Genomic DNA, 19625 nt, shown 5'->3' with positions numbered 1-19625 from the left:
GCTACAGTTGAATTCCAACTATCCATGTTAAGCTGATATTGAGTACAATAACTTGGCTAACTGAAAAATCAAAGAAAAATCTCCCAGGCCTTAATTTTCCTTTAAATTTAGCTTTAATTTTCCTTTCTCAAAACTCCATAAAATTATATAAAGTACCAAAAGCAAATCCTGTGATTTTTAGTCCCTTCTCTTGCCCTTGACCTGAGATGCTAGTACAGCAATTACTAAGCAAAGCAATGGTTAAACAGAATGGCTAATTACAAAGAGGAGCTAGACGCTCTATTGTAAACACATTATCTATAGATTTGTGATCATCTTCAGTTTTTTGTACAGATATAAAAGTCTTCTAAATCTACCTTGAATTTGGCTTGGTCTTGTTCTCAATTCTTAAGAACATAGATGCCATTTAAAGAATCATTTAACTGTCTTATAATCTATAATAAATAGCCAAAAGCTTGCCTCGTCACCTTCATTCAAAGCAAATCTGAAAAGAATATTTTTGTCTTCCTTTTTGGGGGACAGTACGTTATTTAAAAAAGAAAAACTGTGACCTACTGAATTCTACATTTATTTTCCGATTTATACCAACTGTATCCCTAACACACACACACACACACACACACACACACACACACACACACACACACACACACACACAAGAAGTCCTGAGATTTAGAAACGAAAACCAAAATCATGTTCTCTTATTTTGAGTCTAACATATGGTTTCACTTCCAAAATGAAAAAAATGCTTGTTGACAAACTCATTTCTACTAATTATTCTTCAAACACATTCTAAGTTTCAACAATTTTATAAGTTGGTAAGAATTAAGTTTGATAAAATAAGAAATTGAAGTTGGCATTAGTATCCTGCCCCTCATATATGTACAAGCTAAATATGTAATTCTGGCACTGAGACAGTTTTTAACCAATTGCTAGTTAATTGCTTGTGAATATTTTAAACCTTGCCTAGGAATTCCTTATAATGACTGATTTTGTGATACTGTAAAAAATACATATAAAAATAGAAACCAAATATTCTAGCTTGCCATAGGAAAATTGAATTAAGCATTATTCGCAATAGCCAAGATATGTAAATAACCTAAATGTCTATTGATAGATGAGTAGTTTAAGAAAATGTACTATGAGTATACAATGAAATATCATTCATCCTTAAGAAAAAAGAAGGAAATCCTGTCATTTGCAAAATAATGGATGAGCCTAGAGGACATTATACTAAGTAAAAGAAGCCAGACACACAAAGGCAAATAATTCATGATTTCACTTATATATGGAATCTAAAAAAAAGTCAAATTCATAGAAGCAAAGAGTAGAATGGTGGTTACCAAGGGTGAGGGGGAAAGAGGGGAAATGGGGAAACTATGCAAAGGGTATAAAGTTTTGATTCTGGAGGATGAATAAATTCTGAAGATCTAATTCTAACAATGACAATGGTTAATAATACTGCATTATATAGCTGAAACTTATTAAAAGAGAAGACCTTGATGATTCTCACCAAAAACAGAAAAAAGAAAAAGGTAATTATGTGTGGTGACAGGAAGATTAATTAGCTTGATTGAGATAATCCTTGAGTAAGATAATCATTTCACAATATATGCATATATCAAAACATCATGTTTATAACTTAAATAATATATTTAAAATATAATTTAAATACAACTTAAATAAAATTGTTGTTTGTCAATTATACCTCAATAAAGCTAGAAAACAAAATGAACCAAAACAAAACACTTGCATTAAATATTAAATTTGTGATATAGGGCTATTTTTCAAAATAATTGTTACATGTTTACTGAACACTTACTATGCATACTGCAGTATAGGGGAATCAAAGAAAGCTAAAGTTCTTTGGCTTTTCTGAGTTGGCAAATCATAAGTTACAATTCAAGAGATATGTAACAGCTCAATTAAAAGATTGTCAAATGAACAATATATATGAAATAAATGATATATCACTATTTTTACAAAACTAGTTATAATAGCCATTAGCACAATGCTTTATTAATGAAATGCTTTTAGTGATACTGAAGATAATACTGAGGAAAAAAACAGCATAACAATTAAGACAAAAATTTTAATGGTCTTCACTGACTTAGAAAATTACAAGATATTTTCATTATGTAGCATACCCTTTGGTGACAAAGGCTATTTCTGGTCAAGATTAGCAATTATCCATTGCAAAAACTGCTTTTAACTAATGAAAAATAATATGAAAATTTCTGCCAGAATGTTAACACCTAGTATAGAACTAGAAAAAAAAAACACCCACAGTGCTAGATCTGCTTTGATTGCAAAATATTTTTCACTGTATTCTGCTTGACCCTAAAACTTTTAATACCTAAAATTAACTCATGGCTAGCCAGATCAATTATGCTGTGAATCTCTTAGAAGATTATTATTCAGGATTTGCTATTGCGTAGAATGAATATTATTATTTAACATTACACTACATGGAGTAAATTATAAGTTATATAATTTAGAAATGGGATTATTAGCTTTCTGCTTTGAAGGGGACACCAAGGTGAGAGACATAAGCAATATCCTTAAAGTTTACAAAAGGGGAATATAGATGGAAGATATATTGATGAATGCATCGACCGTAATCCCATGTCTAGATTCTGAAAACGGTAGCATTCTTTTTTGTTCAGCCCATCATTTCATTTATTGTTCAATTTAAATATCTCTCTGAGAGTGAGCAGTCTGGTAATGTCATTTTTCTCAGGAAAAATCAGTGGGACAGAATAAATGTTAACATAACAAAAGAAAACAACAACAGTAAGTGAAGGCTTAATCTACAGAAGATGCCTAAGATAAGAAAAAGAGGTAATAAAATATAGGTCAAGTTAGAATTTAAAACAGAGGGTAAGTAATTTGATTTTAATTCTGAAAAAAATATTTAATGGGGAAAATTGAGAGAACAGGAAACAGCTCAAATGCTCTTGCAAGAATTATGTTTAGAGTGCCTTAATATTTACAACAAAAAAGATTTCTATATTCCACTAACTGGCTTATTTGCTAAAATGCTATGTGTTTCATAAAATGAACTAGAATTTTATAGAGTTTTATGCTGATGGTTATAATGGGATTTGAGTTTATCTAGGTAGGTAAAGTAGCAGAAGCTTTGAATCATAATGTTTGTAACTAAGAGGAATGGAAAAGGAACAAGGTAACTCATGTTTCAGTGTTCACTAAAAGCAGAACACTGTCAACTCTCCCAATTATGAGATTTGGTTGAAGAGAAACAAAGGATACAAATATAAATGGGAAAAGATATGCACAAACATGATGAGATTAAAAGCATTAAGAAATGTAGTGATGAGATACAAAAGAAATCATAAAACAGAGGAAAGTCAAAAAAACTTTGTGAAAGGCACAGGATCTCATCTTGATAGGTGAAAAGTAGGCTGCCATCCCTTTTCTTGAGTGGGATAAGAAGAAAATGGAAGTAACAAAGCCCTTCTGGAGGGAAGTGTCAGAACTCTGTTAAGAATCGTGATTTTTTTCTTCCCAAAGATTTCAATATTTACACTAAAATATTAACAAACCTCCCTTCCCCCTCAGCATATTCTGAACAGCTGGAGCAGCATCACAGAGCAAAAGCATTGTGGGTCCTTTACACAGAAGGCCAACTTAGTTCTGCCATATGGTTTCATTTAGGGCGACACCACTCTTACTTAATGTGCTTTCAGTTAATCTGGGCACATTATGCTGTATACACGTGTGCTTTCAGAGCAACTCAGGCCTACTATTAGACAGACCTGCTGTTGAACGAAAACCTCAGTTTACTAATGAATACCTGAAATGAAGAAAATTAAAATTAAGACAAAACTATCCTTTTATAATAGTATGCACTTGAAACAATTTACCTTAGTGGCAATAATTCATTCAAAATGTCAGCCAAAGCCCTTATAGTAAGAAGATTCAAGCACTGACCTATTTTACAGTGGTTCACTCACCGACACAGTTAGGTTCTCCCAAATTATGTCAGAGGCAGAAATATTGGACTCTCTCCATTCCTGCAATGTGTCATTGCTCGGATTATGTGGTTCCACACAGTTACACCTGAAAAGGCAAAATAGCATCTTTTCTGAAATAAATGCTTGTTGTCACTGTACTTAAATCAGATGTATATTGGGTTCTCTTCCCCAGTCATAACCTTCTTCCAGCTGAGAGATAAGTAGTCAGATGATCCTACTTTCCAAGACACACTATTTTTTAACAAGCAGGAGAGATATATTACTAGAGCACTGTAATACTCTATGATGTTTTCTGCAATGAGAGGTCATTCCCTCTCTGAGTCAGAGGAAATTTATAAAACTGTAGGTTTTAAAACACAGATCTTTCAGGACCTTTCCAAATGGAGATGCTCTGTAGACTTTACAGTGACTATTTGTCCCCATATTATAAATGGAAAAAGTCATAAATGTCCAGATCTATCACTATAATTTACTTTTTGTTATTAATATCATACAGCCATGTCAATCAAAATCAGACTTTTTAATTTATATTCTAAAGATCACTTATAATTTTGCTATGCAATTCAAAATTAAGGCTAGGTTGAAGGACCCTAGGTGTCTAAGGATATCCTATTCTTTGTGATGAGTGACAGTCCTATTAGGAATCAAACAATTGATATGCCAAAGTTTCTGGAGTACCTACTACATGAAAGGGAATGTGATGTATGTTGGGTGAGGATAAGAGCAGAGAGAATAAGAAAGCATTGGACATAGTGGTATATCATGTAATAGAAAACAGTTTTTCATGCTCTTTTTGACTTTATAAATAAATGAGAAGATACAAGTAAACATTACTAACAAAGTAATGGGTTTTGATGTTGACTTCATTTTACAGCTGGTTTGTTTCCAAGAATTCATTCATAAACCTAATATTTGCCCTTCAGAAACCATTTTCTTATAGAAGCATTTCATGAGGTGGTTGAGCTCCCAGATTAACCCACATAGATGACATAATTTGAAAGTTGGACTGGTGTGGTACTGATGCTGACTGAACCATAGACCCTAACCACCAATATGAAGAATAAGTAAGATGATACATATTAGGCGCATGGTTCACAGGTAGGCGGTTTTGAAATTGTGGCTGCTATCATCATCATGGTTATCATCAATATTATTTTATGGCTCATTTTTCAGTCTTTCATAAGATGTAATAAAACTATGATCTTTCACCATGGTATTAACACAAAAAAACCCACTAGGCTTTCTCTAACATTCTGATATTCTTTTTCATTTTACTTCCAATCTTTTAAAGAGAATTAAATTCTGACCAGCATTGGGACAGTTTTGCTACTATCACTAAGAATCTATCAAAAGAAACAAAATTCCTGTTTAATTTTGACTCTGGGTCATTAGATCACTAGGAAATATATTAAATGTAACCATAAAGAGAGAATAATTTAGTTGGAAAAGCTTTAAAAAATAATTAACTCTAAAACTGTTAAATCACTGAATAATTTCTAAAATTAAGTATCAGATTTGGCTTCTGGTTTAAGATAGAGCATTGAGCACACATGTTTATTTTCCCTCATTATCTAGAATTCATTAAACAAAGGAATAATTTTTTTAAAAAACATTATGGGAAACACTGACAAAAGAGAGACATAAGCAAATGGAATATGAAAAGCATATGAAAACAGAATGTTTGAAAAAAGAACAGAGCAATAATAATGCTAGTAGTATTTTACATTTAATTTTTAAAATAGCATTATCCACATGAAAAATATTGAGGCACAAGTAACTTGGTCAAGGTTACACAGCGAGAAAAGCCAGATTCAGAATTTAAATCATGGTAGTAGACTACAAATCACTATATAAAATATATATCTCCTTCCAACTACAGTAAAGGAGGGGCTGGCCTGTCCAGTGGAATCCCAAGAGGGTTTGGACTAGGAGAGAGGCTCATAATCAACAAAGAAATAGAGTAAGAGCTGAAAATATGGGAACTAATGAGAGTCTGACAATACAACAGTTGATTTCAGAAATCTTCCCCTCTGTTACTACATACCCCTTCTCCACAGAATGACAGCAGAATTTTCTCTCAGCAATACCATCGACATTATGAAGCAAAATTATTTTGTACCTTGAGTTCTATATTGAGGCAAACCATCAGATCAAATAAGGAAGAATAAAAAGTTAATTCTTGGTAGATTTCAGTTTTTCTTGCATGTATTCTTACTTAGAAAATAAATGATAAATAAAAAAGCAGATATGGATGAAAGACAGAGTATTTCCAATCCAGGGAAACAGTAAAAGGACTCTCAGAATAACAAGAGAGGATCAGAGAAAGAATGACATCACTAGATGGCTAAACAGAAAGTCCCAGCCCTCATTTTCCCCAAATAAATACCAGCCTGACAGCAATATATGACCTTGATACTGTGATGAGAATTCCAGAATCCAGTTAAGTTGTTGTAGAAGCACAGGTGAGCATAAAACAGAATAGCCACATTCAGATGCATAAGAAAAGCAATTTTACTTTAACCTCATCATCCCCTTCTCCAAGCTGGCACAGCTCAGCAATGGTAGGTAACAACACCCAGACACACATTTTCTACACTGTGGGGAAAAAAAGTAGAGGCTGCCTCTGACATTCCAACTCAACAGAGGGTTGTCCAAGGGACTGGTATCCGTCTTGCCTGACTCAGGGTGTTGATAGGAATTAAGCATACTGTGGATACCCAGTGGCCTCTAAGAACAAGGGACAGAAGGGCACCTTGCTGCTGCCATAGAACCAGAGAACTTGCAGTGCTGCTGATAGGCACCAAAGGAAGCAAGGGCGTGATTTACTGGGAGGAGAAACCAGCAGCCCCCTCTGATAAAGAAATAACACACACAAGTCCAGAGAAGTTGCATCCCCTCCACAACAACAACAAATAAGTTTACAGAGACCCCAGAATCTCTAGTCAGGCTGATTAGTAAGGGTCTTCTGCTGTGTAACGCCAATCCATAAAGACTAGAAGTGGCTGTTACTTCAAATATACCAACTGCAACAGAAGGTTCTGAGACATATGAAGAAACTGGGAACAATGGCCAACACAAAGGAACTAAATAAATCTCCAGAAACTTATCTTATACAAAAGGGGATATATTAATTACATGACGAAGAATGAAAATAACCATCATAGGTATTCTATGATCTCAAGAAAATAATGCATGAACACAATGAGAATATCGACAGAAAATACTAAAAAGAACCAAGAAGAATTTTTGAAGCTGAAGAATACAATAATGGAATGAAAAATGCACTGGAGGGGTTCAACATTAGACTCCAAGCAGAAGAAAGAATGGCGAACTCGAAAACAGGTCACTTAAAATTATCCAGTCAGAGGAACAAAAAGAAAGAGACTGAAAAAGAGGAAAGAAAGCTTAAGGAATGTATAGGACACATTAATAGTAGATTAAATATGCATCATAGGAGTCCCATGAGGAGAAGAAAGAGAATAAGGGACAGAAAGATTATTTAAAGAAATAGCGGACAGAAACGTCCTAAATCTGGAAAGGAAATTAATATCCAAATTTAAGAAGCCATGGAACTCCAGTCATAGTGAATCCAAAGAAATCCATACTGACACACATTATAATCAAACTGACAAAAGTCAGATTTGAAATTTGAAAACAGCAAGAGAAACATGATTCAGCACCATGCACAAGAGAACCTCTGTAAGACCATCAGTGGATTCTCAGCAGGAACTTTGCAGGCCACAAAGGAGTGGGATGATATATTCAGTCCTGAAAGGGAAAAACTACCAACAAAGAATATTATGTTTATCTAAAACGCTCTTCAAAAATGAGGGATAAATAAAATCTTCTCAGATTAAAAAAAAAAACAACACTGAGTTTGTCACCACTAAAGCTGCCTTATAAGAAATACTAATGGAAATCCTCCAAGTTAAAACAAAAGTACACAGAACAGCAATGTAAAAGCAGATGGAAGTATAAAGCTTGCTAGTAAAGGTGACTACATAGACAAATACAGAATACTGTAATGGTGGGTGTAAATCACTTTTAATTCTGGTATAGAAGTTAAAGGACAAAAGTATAAAAAAACACATTACTAGAAAAAATGTTAGCAGATGCACAACACGTAATTTGTGACATCAGTAGCATAAAGTGTATAAAGGGGAGGAAGGTGCAAAGTATTTCTGTGTGATTAAAGTTACCACCTTAAAATACATTGTCATAACTGTAAGATGTTTGATGTAAGCCTTACGGTAGCCACAAAGAACACAGAGAACATAGAGAAAAGAAAAGAAAAAGGAAACAAAACATGTCACTACAAAAAATAAATTAATAAAACACAAGAGAAGAAAGAGAAGAAAAGGCAACCAAAATGCTAAAAGACAAAAAACAATTAACAAAATGGCAATAGTAAGTCCATCTCTATCAGTAACTACTTAAATGTAAATGTATTCAGCAGCCCGATTAATAGACAGAGTGACTGAATGGCTAACAAACCAAGATCCAACTATGCTGTCTAGAAGAGACTTTTAACTTAAGGACACACATAGGGTGAAAATTAAAGGATAGAAAAAGATATTCAATGCAATGGGTAACCAACAGAGAGCAGGAAGGCAGGGGGATAATTGCATCAGACAAAAAAGGCTTTAAGTCAAAAACTGTAGAAAGAGACAAAGGAGGATACTATATAATGATAAAAGGGTCAATTCACCAAGAAGATATAACAAATTATCTATTCATTTATAGCAGAGCACCCAATATATGAAGGAAACATTGACGGAGTTGAAGGAAAAGGTAGTAATACAATAATATTAGGAGATTTCAATATGCCATTTGGAATAATGGATAGAGTCCAGACAGAAGATATACAAGGAAACAAAGGACTTGAACAACACTATAGACCAAATGAACCTAATGGAATGTACAGAACATCCCACTCAATAGCAGCAGAATACAGTTCTCTCAAGCGCACACAGAACATTCTCTGAATATATATTACATTAGGTTACAAAATTAGTCTTAAATTTAAGAAGACTGAAAGGAGTTTGTACTATTTGATAGCAACAAAATAAGTTGATAAAAATGAGTAATGGACTTGAATAGATGTTTCTCCAAAGACGCTTACAAATGGCCAATAGGTACATGAAAAGATGATCAATACCACCAAAATCATCAAGGAAATACAAACCAAAACTACAGTAAGGTATCACCTCACACCTGCTGGGATGACCATTATAAACAAAACTAAACAATAGAAAATAAGTGCTGGTGAAGATGTGGAGAAATTGGAATCCTTGTGCTCTTTTGTTAGGAGCATAAAATGATGCATGCAGTACAGAAAACAGTACGTATATTCCTCAAAAAATTAGAAATAGAATTATCATATGATTCAGCAATCCTACTCAAAGAACTGAAACCAGGATCTTGAAGAGATATTTGCATTTCCATGTTCACTGCATTAGTTTACAATACCAAGAGGTAGAAATAATTGAAATGTCCACCATCCACAGATGAATGATAAAGGTCTTTACATACAACAAAATACTATTCAATCATTAAAAAAGAAGCAAATTGTTTTATAAGCTACAACATAGACGAACATAGAGGACATTATGCTAAGTGAAATAAGCCAGTCACAGAAAGACAAATACCTCATGATTCCATTTATATGCGTATCTAAAGTAGTGAAACTCATAGAAACAGAAAGTAGAATAGTGGTTTTCGGGGGTCAGGAGGAGGAAATGGGGAGTTGCTGCTCAATGGGTATCAAGTTTTGGTCATGAAATATGAAAAATTTCTAGAGATCTGCTGTACGATGCTGTACACTTACAATTTTAATAAAGAATGAACAGGATAGAATTACTGAATTCAAGGGGAACTTAAGGACATTCAAGCACAGAAAGCAAAAGACAAAGAAGGCAGCCAGCAATTCCAGAAATAATAAAAGGCTTTACAAGAAGGACATGTTTCAAAGGGGAAGAAAACTGAAATGTAGAATGATTTTGAGCAGCTCATGAATGGCTGAAAAGGACAATTCATTTGACTACATATATTTTGAATTATTTTCCTAGAGGTCGCTATAGGGTTTATCACATATGTCCATCTACTAATAGCTGGCTGATTTCTCTATTGTTTTTGACAATAACCTGAGGCATAATTGCTTGATGGTCTGATCCAGTTAAATTCCAGCTCCTCTGCAATTGAGGTCATGTCCGAGTTTTTTTCTGACACCAGGAGACTTCTTAGTTGTCTCTTCTGTTTCTTTCTGGTCCACTAGCTGGAATGTATCTTTTATAAAGTTACCTACCTCCTCTTAATTGCTTTACACCAAAACTTTCATTATTTTTGAGAGCATATTAAGGCTATATTTTGTTTCAAATAAAACTAGTTCCTTCAGAGAGAGCTTTAGAGCACCCTTTGAGGTTTAGTTCCCGAGCTGGGGGCAGAGGCAGTGGTATTGTTTTTCTGAATGCTTTAGGAGCAGGAAGCTGGGCAGGGGCAACAATCAGGGGCTTCTTATTTTGACAATAGGGGTCTTGGTATTTTCGGTGGTTTATGCCTGAGATAGGACCTGCACCCTCTGTGGGGGCCAGGGGGCTGGGTGAATGAAAGGTGCTCCAATGTCTTGGATGCACTAATTTAGAATTTAGTTTTTGCAACATAGGTGGGGGTGGGGGAATGAGTGACGATGAATCCTATCTTCCTGGGAAGATGCCATGCCCTCTTCTGGGAGCCAGGAGGAGAGGGAGCCCTGTGTTCCTGGCCGTACCTACAGAGTGAAGCTTCTGTCATGCCCAGCTGGGATGGGTGTAAGGAGGAAGTGGTTGGTAGCTCGAATGCCACAGACTTGCCTTCTTACCAAGATTTAGTAGACTTCCTTTAGTAAATGTTCCTTCATTTGCTGTATGCCCTTCACACAATTTCTAGAGACTTTCCATTACAGCTTTTTAAAATGATTTGCACCGGTATGGTTGTTTCACCAGAGAGAATGTCTGCAGACCTCCGTATGCCACCAGTCTGGCGGTATCTGTTCAGAATATTGTTTTTTGGATGGCGCAGAAGTCACGCTACTAGAGCCACAGAGAAGGAAATGTAGCCATTGTGTACTACTTAGCTCTAGTGTGAGCAATATTTACAAGACTATTAATTATGTGAAGGTTTTAAAAATGTGTGCATTTTTTAATTTTTCAAATCCACCCTCAGGAAAATCAATATTTAAGTATGGCTACAGAACAAAAGGTGTGTTACCAACCATTACAATAGCATCAGCAGTGGGGAGGTAGAAGGAGGAACAGAAAGTTAGTTGGAAGGAGAGGTGAGTTACCTTCTCTTACAAGGTAGGAAGTAAAGAAAACTGTCTACAGCTGATGGAACAAGAAATGTAAGTTTTTATATGTTATCTGTGGTTATTTGTTTAGTAATGGTTACACAGGTTGCAGGAATGAAGGCATTTAGGATGTGATATATTGGAAGGAGACGAAGAGTGAGAAGGAAAGTCAGGGCGAAAGCAGAAAGTGAGCCGAATCCATATTAATAAGAGCAAAAGTAAATTAGTCACATAGAACTTGGGTCAACCAAGAAATACTAATATAAGCATATTATTCAAAGATGTAGGTACCACCAAAAATAAACAAAAAACTTTATGAGTTTGCCTTCGGATGCCCTGGTACTTTAATTGTAATCTTTCAATACTATTTCATTTTTCAGGAGATATTTGAATTGTTTTGATAACAAAATTTTTTAAATAAATTAATTGGTTCTCCCTGAGGCAGGTCTAAATTTACTTTTTTATTTCAGTATGAACAAATTTTCTCAAGGTTTCTCCTATATCTAGCTTTGTCTTTTATTTTCTCTCTTTTAAAAATTCAAGAAGTTCCTGTCATGGGGAAACCATTCCAGTATTTGTCTTAAACATACCCTACCACGCTCGATTAGAATTACATGCTTAAGCTATTGGGATTATTTTCAACAGTAGAAGATAATTTATCATGTCATCAAGTAATGTTCAAAAAATGATCATCTTTGGAAGTATCTGTCTCTGGTAGCTTTTAAAACTAGTTATTTCTCAATGTAGTTTTCACTACAGTTCAAAGCTTATTGCTTCTGTGACAAGAAACATGCCAAACTTGCTTTTTGATCATCAAATTAGTATATCCAACCTGTTTGGATTCTGAGATAAACAATGCTCAGCCATAATCATTTCTTCTGTCATATTGAAAAATGATGTCTAAATATTCTATTTGTAAGCATCACTAAAATACTGTCAGAGTCAGCATGTACTTGTACCCATAATTATTTTTCCACTTCAGTTTACAAAAATGGTCTCATTTCTTTTTCCATGTTTAATTAGCACCATAGAAATACTAAAAATATGAAGTTTGTTTAAAAATCATTTTACAAAATTAATTACTGGTGAGTATTGGATTCGTGATATTTCTGTGGCAGTCTATGCATCAGACGATTTGTATGCCTCTTCAACTCCTGGTCGTCCCACCTCTTCTTCTAGGCTCTGCTGCAGGCACCAGTTCTTCACAGGCTTCAACTGGTCACTTGCAGGTACAACCTCCATGTGCTCTTTAAATTGCACCCCTGTATCTCTTGCTTTCTGCTCTTCTGATACCATCCTTAACTAATAAGTGAAAGGGGATGATGGATATGCTTCCCCTTTTCGTCCCCACAGCAAAGAGTTGCGAGTTGCATTTCATAAGCTTTCTTAAAGATTCCATCAAATCAAGCATTAGTCACCTATAATTATGACCAACTAGCAGCACAATTTCTTACTGACTTTCTCTCCTTTCCTATGCCACTGCATTAGTGTGCTTGGACTGCCATAACAAATTACCATAGACTGGGTGGCTGAAACTACAGGAATTTATTTTCTCAGAAACCTGGAGGCTGCAAAGCACGGGGTCTGGTAAAGGCACCCTTCCTGGCTTGTAGACGGCCACCTTCTCACTGTGTCCTCACACCCCAGAATATAAGCACGCAGTTCATCACATTTGGGTCCCACTCTTCTGACCTCACTTGATTACCTCTTAAAGACTCTATCTCCAGATCCATTCACTATGGGCTTCCAAACATGAATTCTGAGCGGGGGGACACAATTCAGCCCATCCCTATCACTCTCCCCACTCTTCACTTCTGCTCCTTAAGAGCAGTTAGCTTTCGACGAAGTCTCTGTCTTAGGCTATTTCTTCAGAGAAACTCAGGTTACAGTATGTTTTGTTCTATATGTGTGACAACACAGGAAAAAGGATTCATTGAAAGTTTAGTCAAGAAGGCAATTTACACAATGCTTAATTTACTCAATAAAAAGTCAATAAGTGTCACTCAAGACTTCATGCTAACTGTACTATTAAATAAGACAGACATGACCCTGGTGGCTCTCTTTAAATGCAGGAGAGAAATACTAAGCTGTCAATTACAACATCAGTACACAAACCCACTCTTCTGTTATTTCACACAACCCAAGTAACAGCAAACAAAGTGAATTGCTAGTTCTGACTCATTTGAATAATAGGCAAGTCAACTTAAGAAAAATGATTCTAAAATAAATTCTTAAAAGTTATAACTCACGCCTTTACTTTGATTTATCCTAGGGAAATTTAATCATCATTTCAAAAGAAAATTAAGTAACTGTTTAAGGATTAAAAGTACTAACACATTTTAAAAAAGTAAAAAGAACAAATCAGGCTCTGATGCCTTCATCTTGCCATGGGCCTCATGGGGTAACTTGGCTCTTGGGAACTGGCACCATGGTGTCCAGCCGCAAGACTGGCTCATGCATCCTCAACAGCAATGGGGCCAGTTGGAGGCTAAGAACCTAAAAATGCTGGCCTCCAGAGCCAATTATCTGCACCTGGCTGTACCGGATGGGTATTTTGTTTAGAACATCACCTTCGGTCACTCTGCAGTACAGTCTCCAAACTAGGCCAGGATCCTTTCTTTGACATGCATAGGATGATGTCCAGGCTGGAACAGTCGGAAAAGCCAATAGCTTCAGTAGGAGCCAACCAACATTCCTTTCATTTTGAGGACACTGAGAACCCAGGGGCTTTGATTAAAGATATTTGGGAGAATTGAATGAAGATTGGACTGGCCATCAAACTAGGAATGGTAGTTGAATATTTAGCACCATGGGTTAACCAGATAGATAGGGCCTTGGTTATGCCCGTGGAACCTGGGTTTGGAGGGCAGAAACTTATGGAAGAGATGATGCCAAAGGTTCACTGGTGAGGACCCAGTTTCCTGTCTTTAGACATAGAGGTCAATGGTGAAGTGGGTCATGACACTATTATCCATGTGCAAACACAAGGCCTGACATGGTTGTGTCTGGCAGCACTACTATGAGAAGTGAAGACCCCAGATCTGTGGTCAACCTATTAAGATATATTTGCTCAGAAACATTCTTTTCATTGTTGAAATCTCAATGTTTCTGCTCGTGAAATTTCCCTTTTACTGGAAAACAAGAGTGTTGACTACCAAATGATATTACAGGAGGCGGGGTTGCTTTCCTGAACAATTGTTCATTCCAATGATTAAAGCCTATTATGAAAAATCTTCTGAGAGGTTAGGAATTGGGGTGTATACTTAATAGTTTTAGTAATGGAATTCTTAAGATCAGTGTGGTGAATTATGCTGTTTTTACTGGGAGACTTGATTTTTGTAAAGAGTAAAAATAGAGCTTTATTTAGATTATAGACATAAATGTTCCTTAATGCCTAAAAGAGGCATATTAACTATTATGGAAAAAAAATGATTTGCCTGCATTTCTGGAAAGAATTCTTTGTTGTTTCCCATCTGTTTCCAAAAGCGAAGGAAGTCCTTATGTTTTTCCTATTTCATGTTGTGGTTTGTGTATATGCTTGATAATATGAGTAGGATGGAACATATTAAAAATCTAAGCTTGGAATCTGGCCGGGATGGCATACCACTGTAGGGAACAAGGGCAAGCTTGCCCAAGATGTGCCACTTGGGCGTGCAGATTATGTTGAGCTAAAAACAATCAAGGCCCAAGAGACTCAGAAAGGAACTCTCACCTTCTCCCTAACTGCATAAAAAGGATTTAGATGGAGGACCTGCTGCAGGAAGAAAGCTGTTACCACAGATACCTACATTAAAAAATAAACTAGGGGGTGATAGACAAGGAGGAATTTAGCAAAGTCTGTTCGTACAAATTCCTCTCTGTACCCCATTGTTTGTTTCTGTATGGCCCAGCAAACATTTGTTTACCCAAACTTTACTCTTCTACATTCCTGCTATAGCTTCCTTTTTCCTTTGATGTTCCAGATACCTATCCGCTTCTCCTCAGTTCAGGATGACATATATGCCTCATTTCGTCTGATTGTCTTTAGAATCTCATGTCTGTGTGGATTCCCTGTATATATGTAATTAAACTTTATTTTCTCCTATTAATTTGTCTCATGATAATTCAATTCTTAGACTAGCTGCAAGAACCCTGAAAGGCAGAGGAAAATTTTTCCTCCCCATCACCATATTCTTCTTGCATCTAAAACACCTTTTTTTCCCTTTTTACTTTATGCACAATACATAAAGACGATTTCTAAACTGTGTGAAGCTCAGGGGTTCTCAGGTGGTCTAAAATATAAGCACTGGTTTTATCAGGGTGTTTCGTCAGCTTTGTTAAAGAAGCAGATTTTTCAGTGAGTTGTTTTCTCCCTTTCCTTGATGCCGCCTCCCATGCTTAAGGACATTAAGTAATGCTGTTGGCGTAGTTCTGAGGAGAAAGAAAATGGAAGCCTCAGTTTTAAAGTAATATTGAGATGAATCATGACTACCCTTCTCAAACCTATTTGACCTGAGAAAATCACAGGCTTTTTGAGCTTCTGTTAACTCATTATACAACAAGTACAATCCTAACAATTGGGCAGGGCTATGCTGAGGCTGAAACGAGATACCATAATACATGTAAGCTTCCAGTACTATTCCTAGAAATTAGTAGATGCTCAAAACGTGTAGTTATCATTATATAACTATTATGTAGGTTATAAAGCATTTTGATATAATCTCCTTAAATCCACAAATCACTCCTGTTACTGGAAGGACAGATATTTTTGTCCTCATTTAAAAATGAGAAACCTCAAATCCCTTCCCCAGGCTTCTACTATGGAAAGGATCTAGTATGGCATAGGATTTACGGTCTGTACTCCTTTTACAAATGAGTCCATGAGAGGCAGAATGGGCAAAGGAGACTTCTTTTACCTAATATTGTTTTACTTCCAGTCTAACTTTATTCTGTAACAGAACTAGCTGACTCTTATTTCAGATGTCTGCCCAGGTAGGTATATATGCTACGAGTCAGGTTTAAGTCATCTGAACATACAGAACTCCCTCAAATCCTTACCCAGTCTGGTCATGAATTCAAATAATGATAATATAAAGGACTATTATGTAGTAGTGCTGCCCAAAGGAAAACCATTAATATCATTAGTTAGGAAAAATAGTCTCTTTCTTGTTAAAGTAAATCAGTAATATGTTGTCTGAATCTGTTACATCAGGAGGAAAACATTTGACTTTTTAGGTCACTAATAATTAGAATTCTCCAAGTTGGTCATCCTGCTAATGTACTTCAGGAGAAAAAAGCCCAACGCCATAGTTTGAATCATTTGAATATTCTGAAAATTGAGTAAAAGTAAATTTATATATGATAAAAGCAAACTAAAATGTAAAAGAGAGCATGCATAGCAAGTTTCTAGTAGAAGTAACATAGAAGGGGTGAAGGTAACAGTAGATACCTGACTACATCTCTGCAGAAGTGTGTGTGTATGCATGCGTACATACATGCTTTCTCTAGCTGCTGTACCTCTGTGCATATAGACAGGACATACACACAGCTACCATATGCATGGCAGGAGGCACTTTCTTTTCTAGTTTAATAGTTTGATTTCTGTATCTTCTAGTTGGAGGAAACTAAGTGTTGGATACCTTATCCAAGGCCATATTGATTAGATTTGAATCCGGGTCTGCTTGGCCCTGAAACTTCTGCTCTATAGCTGTGATATACTCGGAGATGTGGCTCTGTGCCATTTCCATCAGCAGAGCCTGAAGAGTGAGACGGCTGCAGAGTAAGTTAATCTACATGTTCCCGGATGGTGCTCTCAGCTTCCCTTTTCAGGATCCCTCTCCTTTAAGATATTCCCCTCAAACACCCTGCAGCCCTGCCGTCATATCATGACAACCACACCACCTCCCCTTCCCTGGGCCCAACTGTCCAGATTCCTATTTCTCATAGCTTCATCTAAACCTGGCCACCAAGCTGGTGTCCCTTCTCTGTTCTCTTTGCTTGCTGTGTGCCCCATTCGCTCCAGGCCGGGGCCTCTGTTCCTGGTGACTTACTGTATTAGTGAGGACAACGGCACAATGTGCTACTCCATTCCTGGGATATAGTTACACTTCAGCAGTGACTTTCTGAAGGTACTAAGAAATTTGGCATAAAAATGGCAAGCTCACAGGAGAGACAGTTTTGGAGCGTCGGGTCTGTAAGTGGGTGTGAGTGCATGTTATGCCTCCTTGCCAGGCCTGTGTCTGGTTTGTAACATTCCTCATCCCTAAATCAATTCCAAAGAAAAAAAAAATATGTTGTTTAACCTAAAAGACCTACTTTATACATCACAGGTATCATATATAGCCAAGTAAATCATTGTTCTTTCCTGACCCTGCATGCCTGATATTTGAACTCTCAGCAGGTAGTTCTCAGAGGTAGCATGCTTCTCCAGGAAGTTTGAGAAAGATCTCTGCACCAACCCTTTCTGGCTCAAAGAAGGCTCTTGCTATTTAGACTGTCTGTTCTTAAACATCAAAAGCAGATATTCTAGATAAATAAATCAAGAAAAATGATTTATTACTTTAATTGCATTATTGGGCAAATCTCACTTTCCTGTTTTCACCTATACTGATGGACTGAGTCCAAATAGCTCGAATCTAAAACTACAGAAAGAAAAGAAGAAAAAAAACAAAAGAAAGAAAAATTAAAGACAGCAATGTGCAAAGATGGAGTACGAGTTTGGAATAAGAGCCTATGTTAATTTCATCCAAAATGATTTTTAGTGACTCTGGCCATAAGATTGAAGTATTAATAAAAAAAAAATCTTCAGGTACTTAAGATAGCCTGGTGCCTAGGACAGTGAACTTTGGACTCTCCAGCCAGAGTTCCTTCCTATATTATTCAAATCCAAGCACTTAGGTAAGTGAACTTGAACAAGTTACTTAACCTCTCTATATTTCAGTTCTCTTTAAGTGGGATAATGATAGCAATCAACCTCACAGGGCTTTGTAGGGGTAAAGTGAGTTAGTATAAGTAAAAGCACCTAGAACAGGGTCTGGCATAAGTAAATACTAAGTGGGTGTCAGGTATCATCATTGTTGTTATTGTTATTATTACAACTGTTGCTACCACCAGCCTACAGACTGGAAAGTCCAACTATCCAAAGGCAAAAAACAGGCAGTATATGCACTATGTCACATTTTTAAAAACACCAGTATGAAATATCAATAATATGCATTGTTGTGTTGGATTATGTAGCTTAAAATACATTCTGCACCACACATATCCTCTATTATGCTTTACTGCCCAGAGAAAAGCACGTGCTCCAAGCGATCTTGTTTTTAGAAATGGCTACAGAGCGATTAGATAAACATTGTGATTAAATGCCCTCATCCAGAAATCTCTGCTTTTGTTTCAAGGCTAATGGAGGTGATCAGTCTTCCTTGCACAAGGGGAGCCTGTGGCTTTCTTCTAGATAACATAGTTTGGTAGAACTCCCTTCAACATTATTACTAATTTTAGTTTCTGGGTTGCAGATGCTCTTCCTCTGCCTTCGTAGTTATTATTAGCACCTTCCTGTGTGCACTGAACAGTAACGGTTTGTGATTCATTTTTCTGAAGTCTCATTATTGACTAAATTAGCCCCCGGAGTGCTATCTAGCAAGTTAGGTATTAATATAAAGCATAAAAGCAGAGAATTACGATCTATCTGTAGAAGCCAAACATGTTTTTATGCCTATTCTTTTTTCTTTTTCAAAAAAATCATTTTGAATTGTCAATATAATAAAACCACACCACAGAATATTTATAAAATAAAAAACAAAAAAGGAAATCTCTCACTGTATTTCCACCAATTACTGTAATTTTTTGGTATATTTGTTTCAGTTTATCTTCCCATGTATATTTTCAACATATTTATAGGCATACAATGTTTTTCATCTTTTTTATATAATACTATAATGTAAACATTTTCCATGTCCTACTACCCTTCAGAGTTCTCATTTTTAATGGTGTCACACAGTTTATTTTTTATTAAACATTTAATTTGTTTCTATTAAGATGACTATTTAAATAGTAATGATAAGTCTTTTATGAGTACATTTCCATATTTTGAATTCTATTCTCAGAATAGATTCTCTAAGTATTTATACTTTTGATTTAAACTTTATAGCTATATTATATTGAGAAGAAAATACTGCTTCAAAACTATGTAAAGTAACTTTATAAAGCACCACTACTACTAGATAATACTAAAAACAAAAATGCTCTCTTCACTAAATTCTTCTCAAACCTTTTCTTATTTGAATTTCATCTCCATTCAAATAGCCATATCCTCCCCTTGGCTTCCA

General features: G+C 35.8%; 1 protein-coding gene and 1 pseudogene across 8 annotated transcripts in view; one reads left to right on the top strand and one right to left on the bottom strand.

Annotated features, from left to right (window-relative positions):
• Window positions 1-19625, bottom strand: part of SLC4A10 (solute carrier family 4 member 10) — a 262310-nt gene that overhangs the window by 36545 nt on the left and 206140 nt on the right. For all 8 annotated transcript variants that reach the window (XM_036996105.2, XM_036996103.2, XM_036996108.2 and 5 more), the window contains one exon: window positions 3975-4080. In XM_036996105.2, coding sequence (XP_036852000.1) covers window positions 3975-4080 — 106 coding nt within the window. The remainder of the gene's footprint in view (window positions 1-3974; window positions 4081-19625) is intronic.
• LOC108399502 (ribulose-phosphate 3-epimerase pseudogene) lies at window positions 13944-14625 on the top strand (annotated as a pseudogene).

This window comes from Manis javanica, chromosome 7 (genome assembly GCF_040802235.1).
Source record: "Manis javanica isolate MJ-LG chromosome 7, MJ_LKY, whole genome shotgun sequence".
Lineage (NCBI taxonomy): Eukaryota > Metazoa > Chordata > Mammalia > Pholidota > Manidae > Manis > Manis javanica.
Note: the sequence above shows the minus strand (reverse complement) of the source record. Positions and strands in the feature narration are given on the sequence as shown.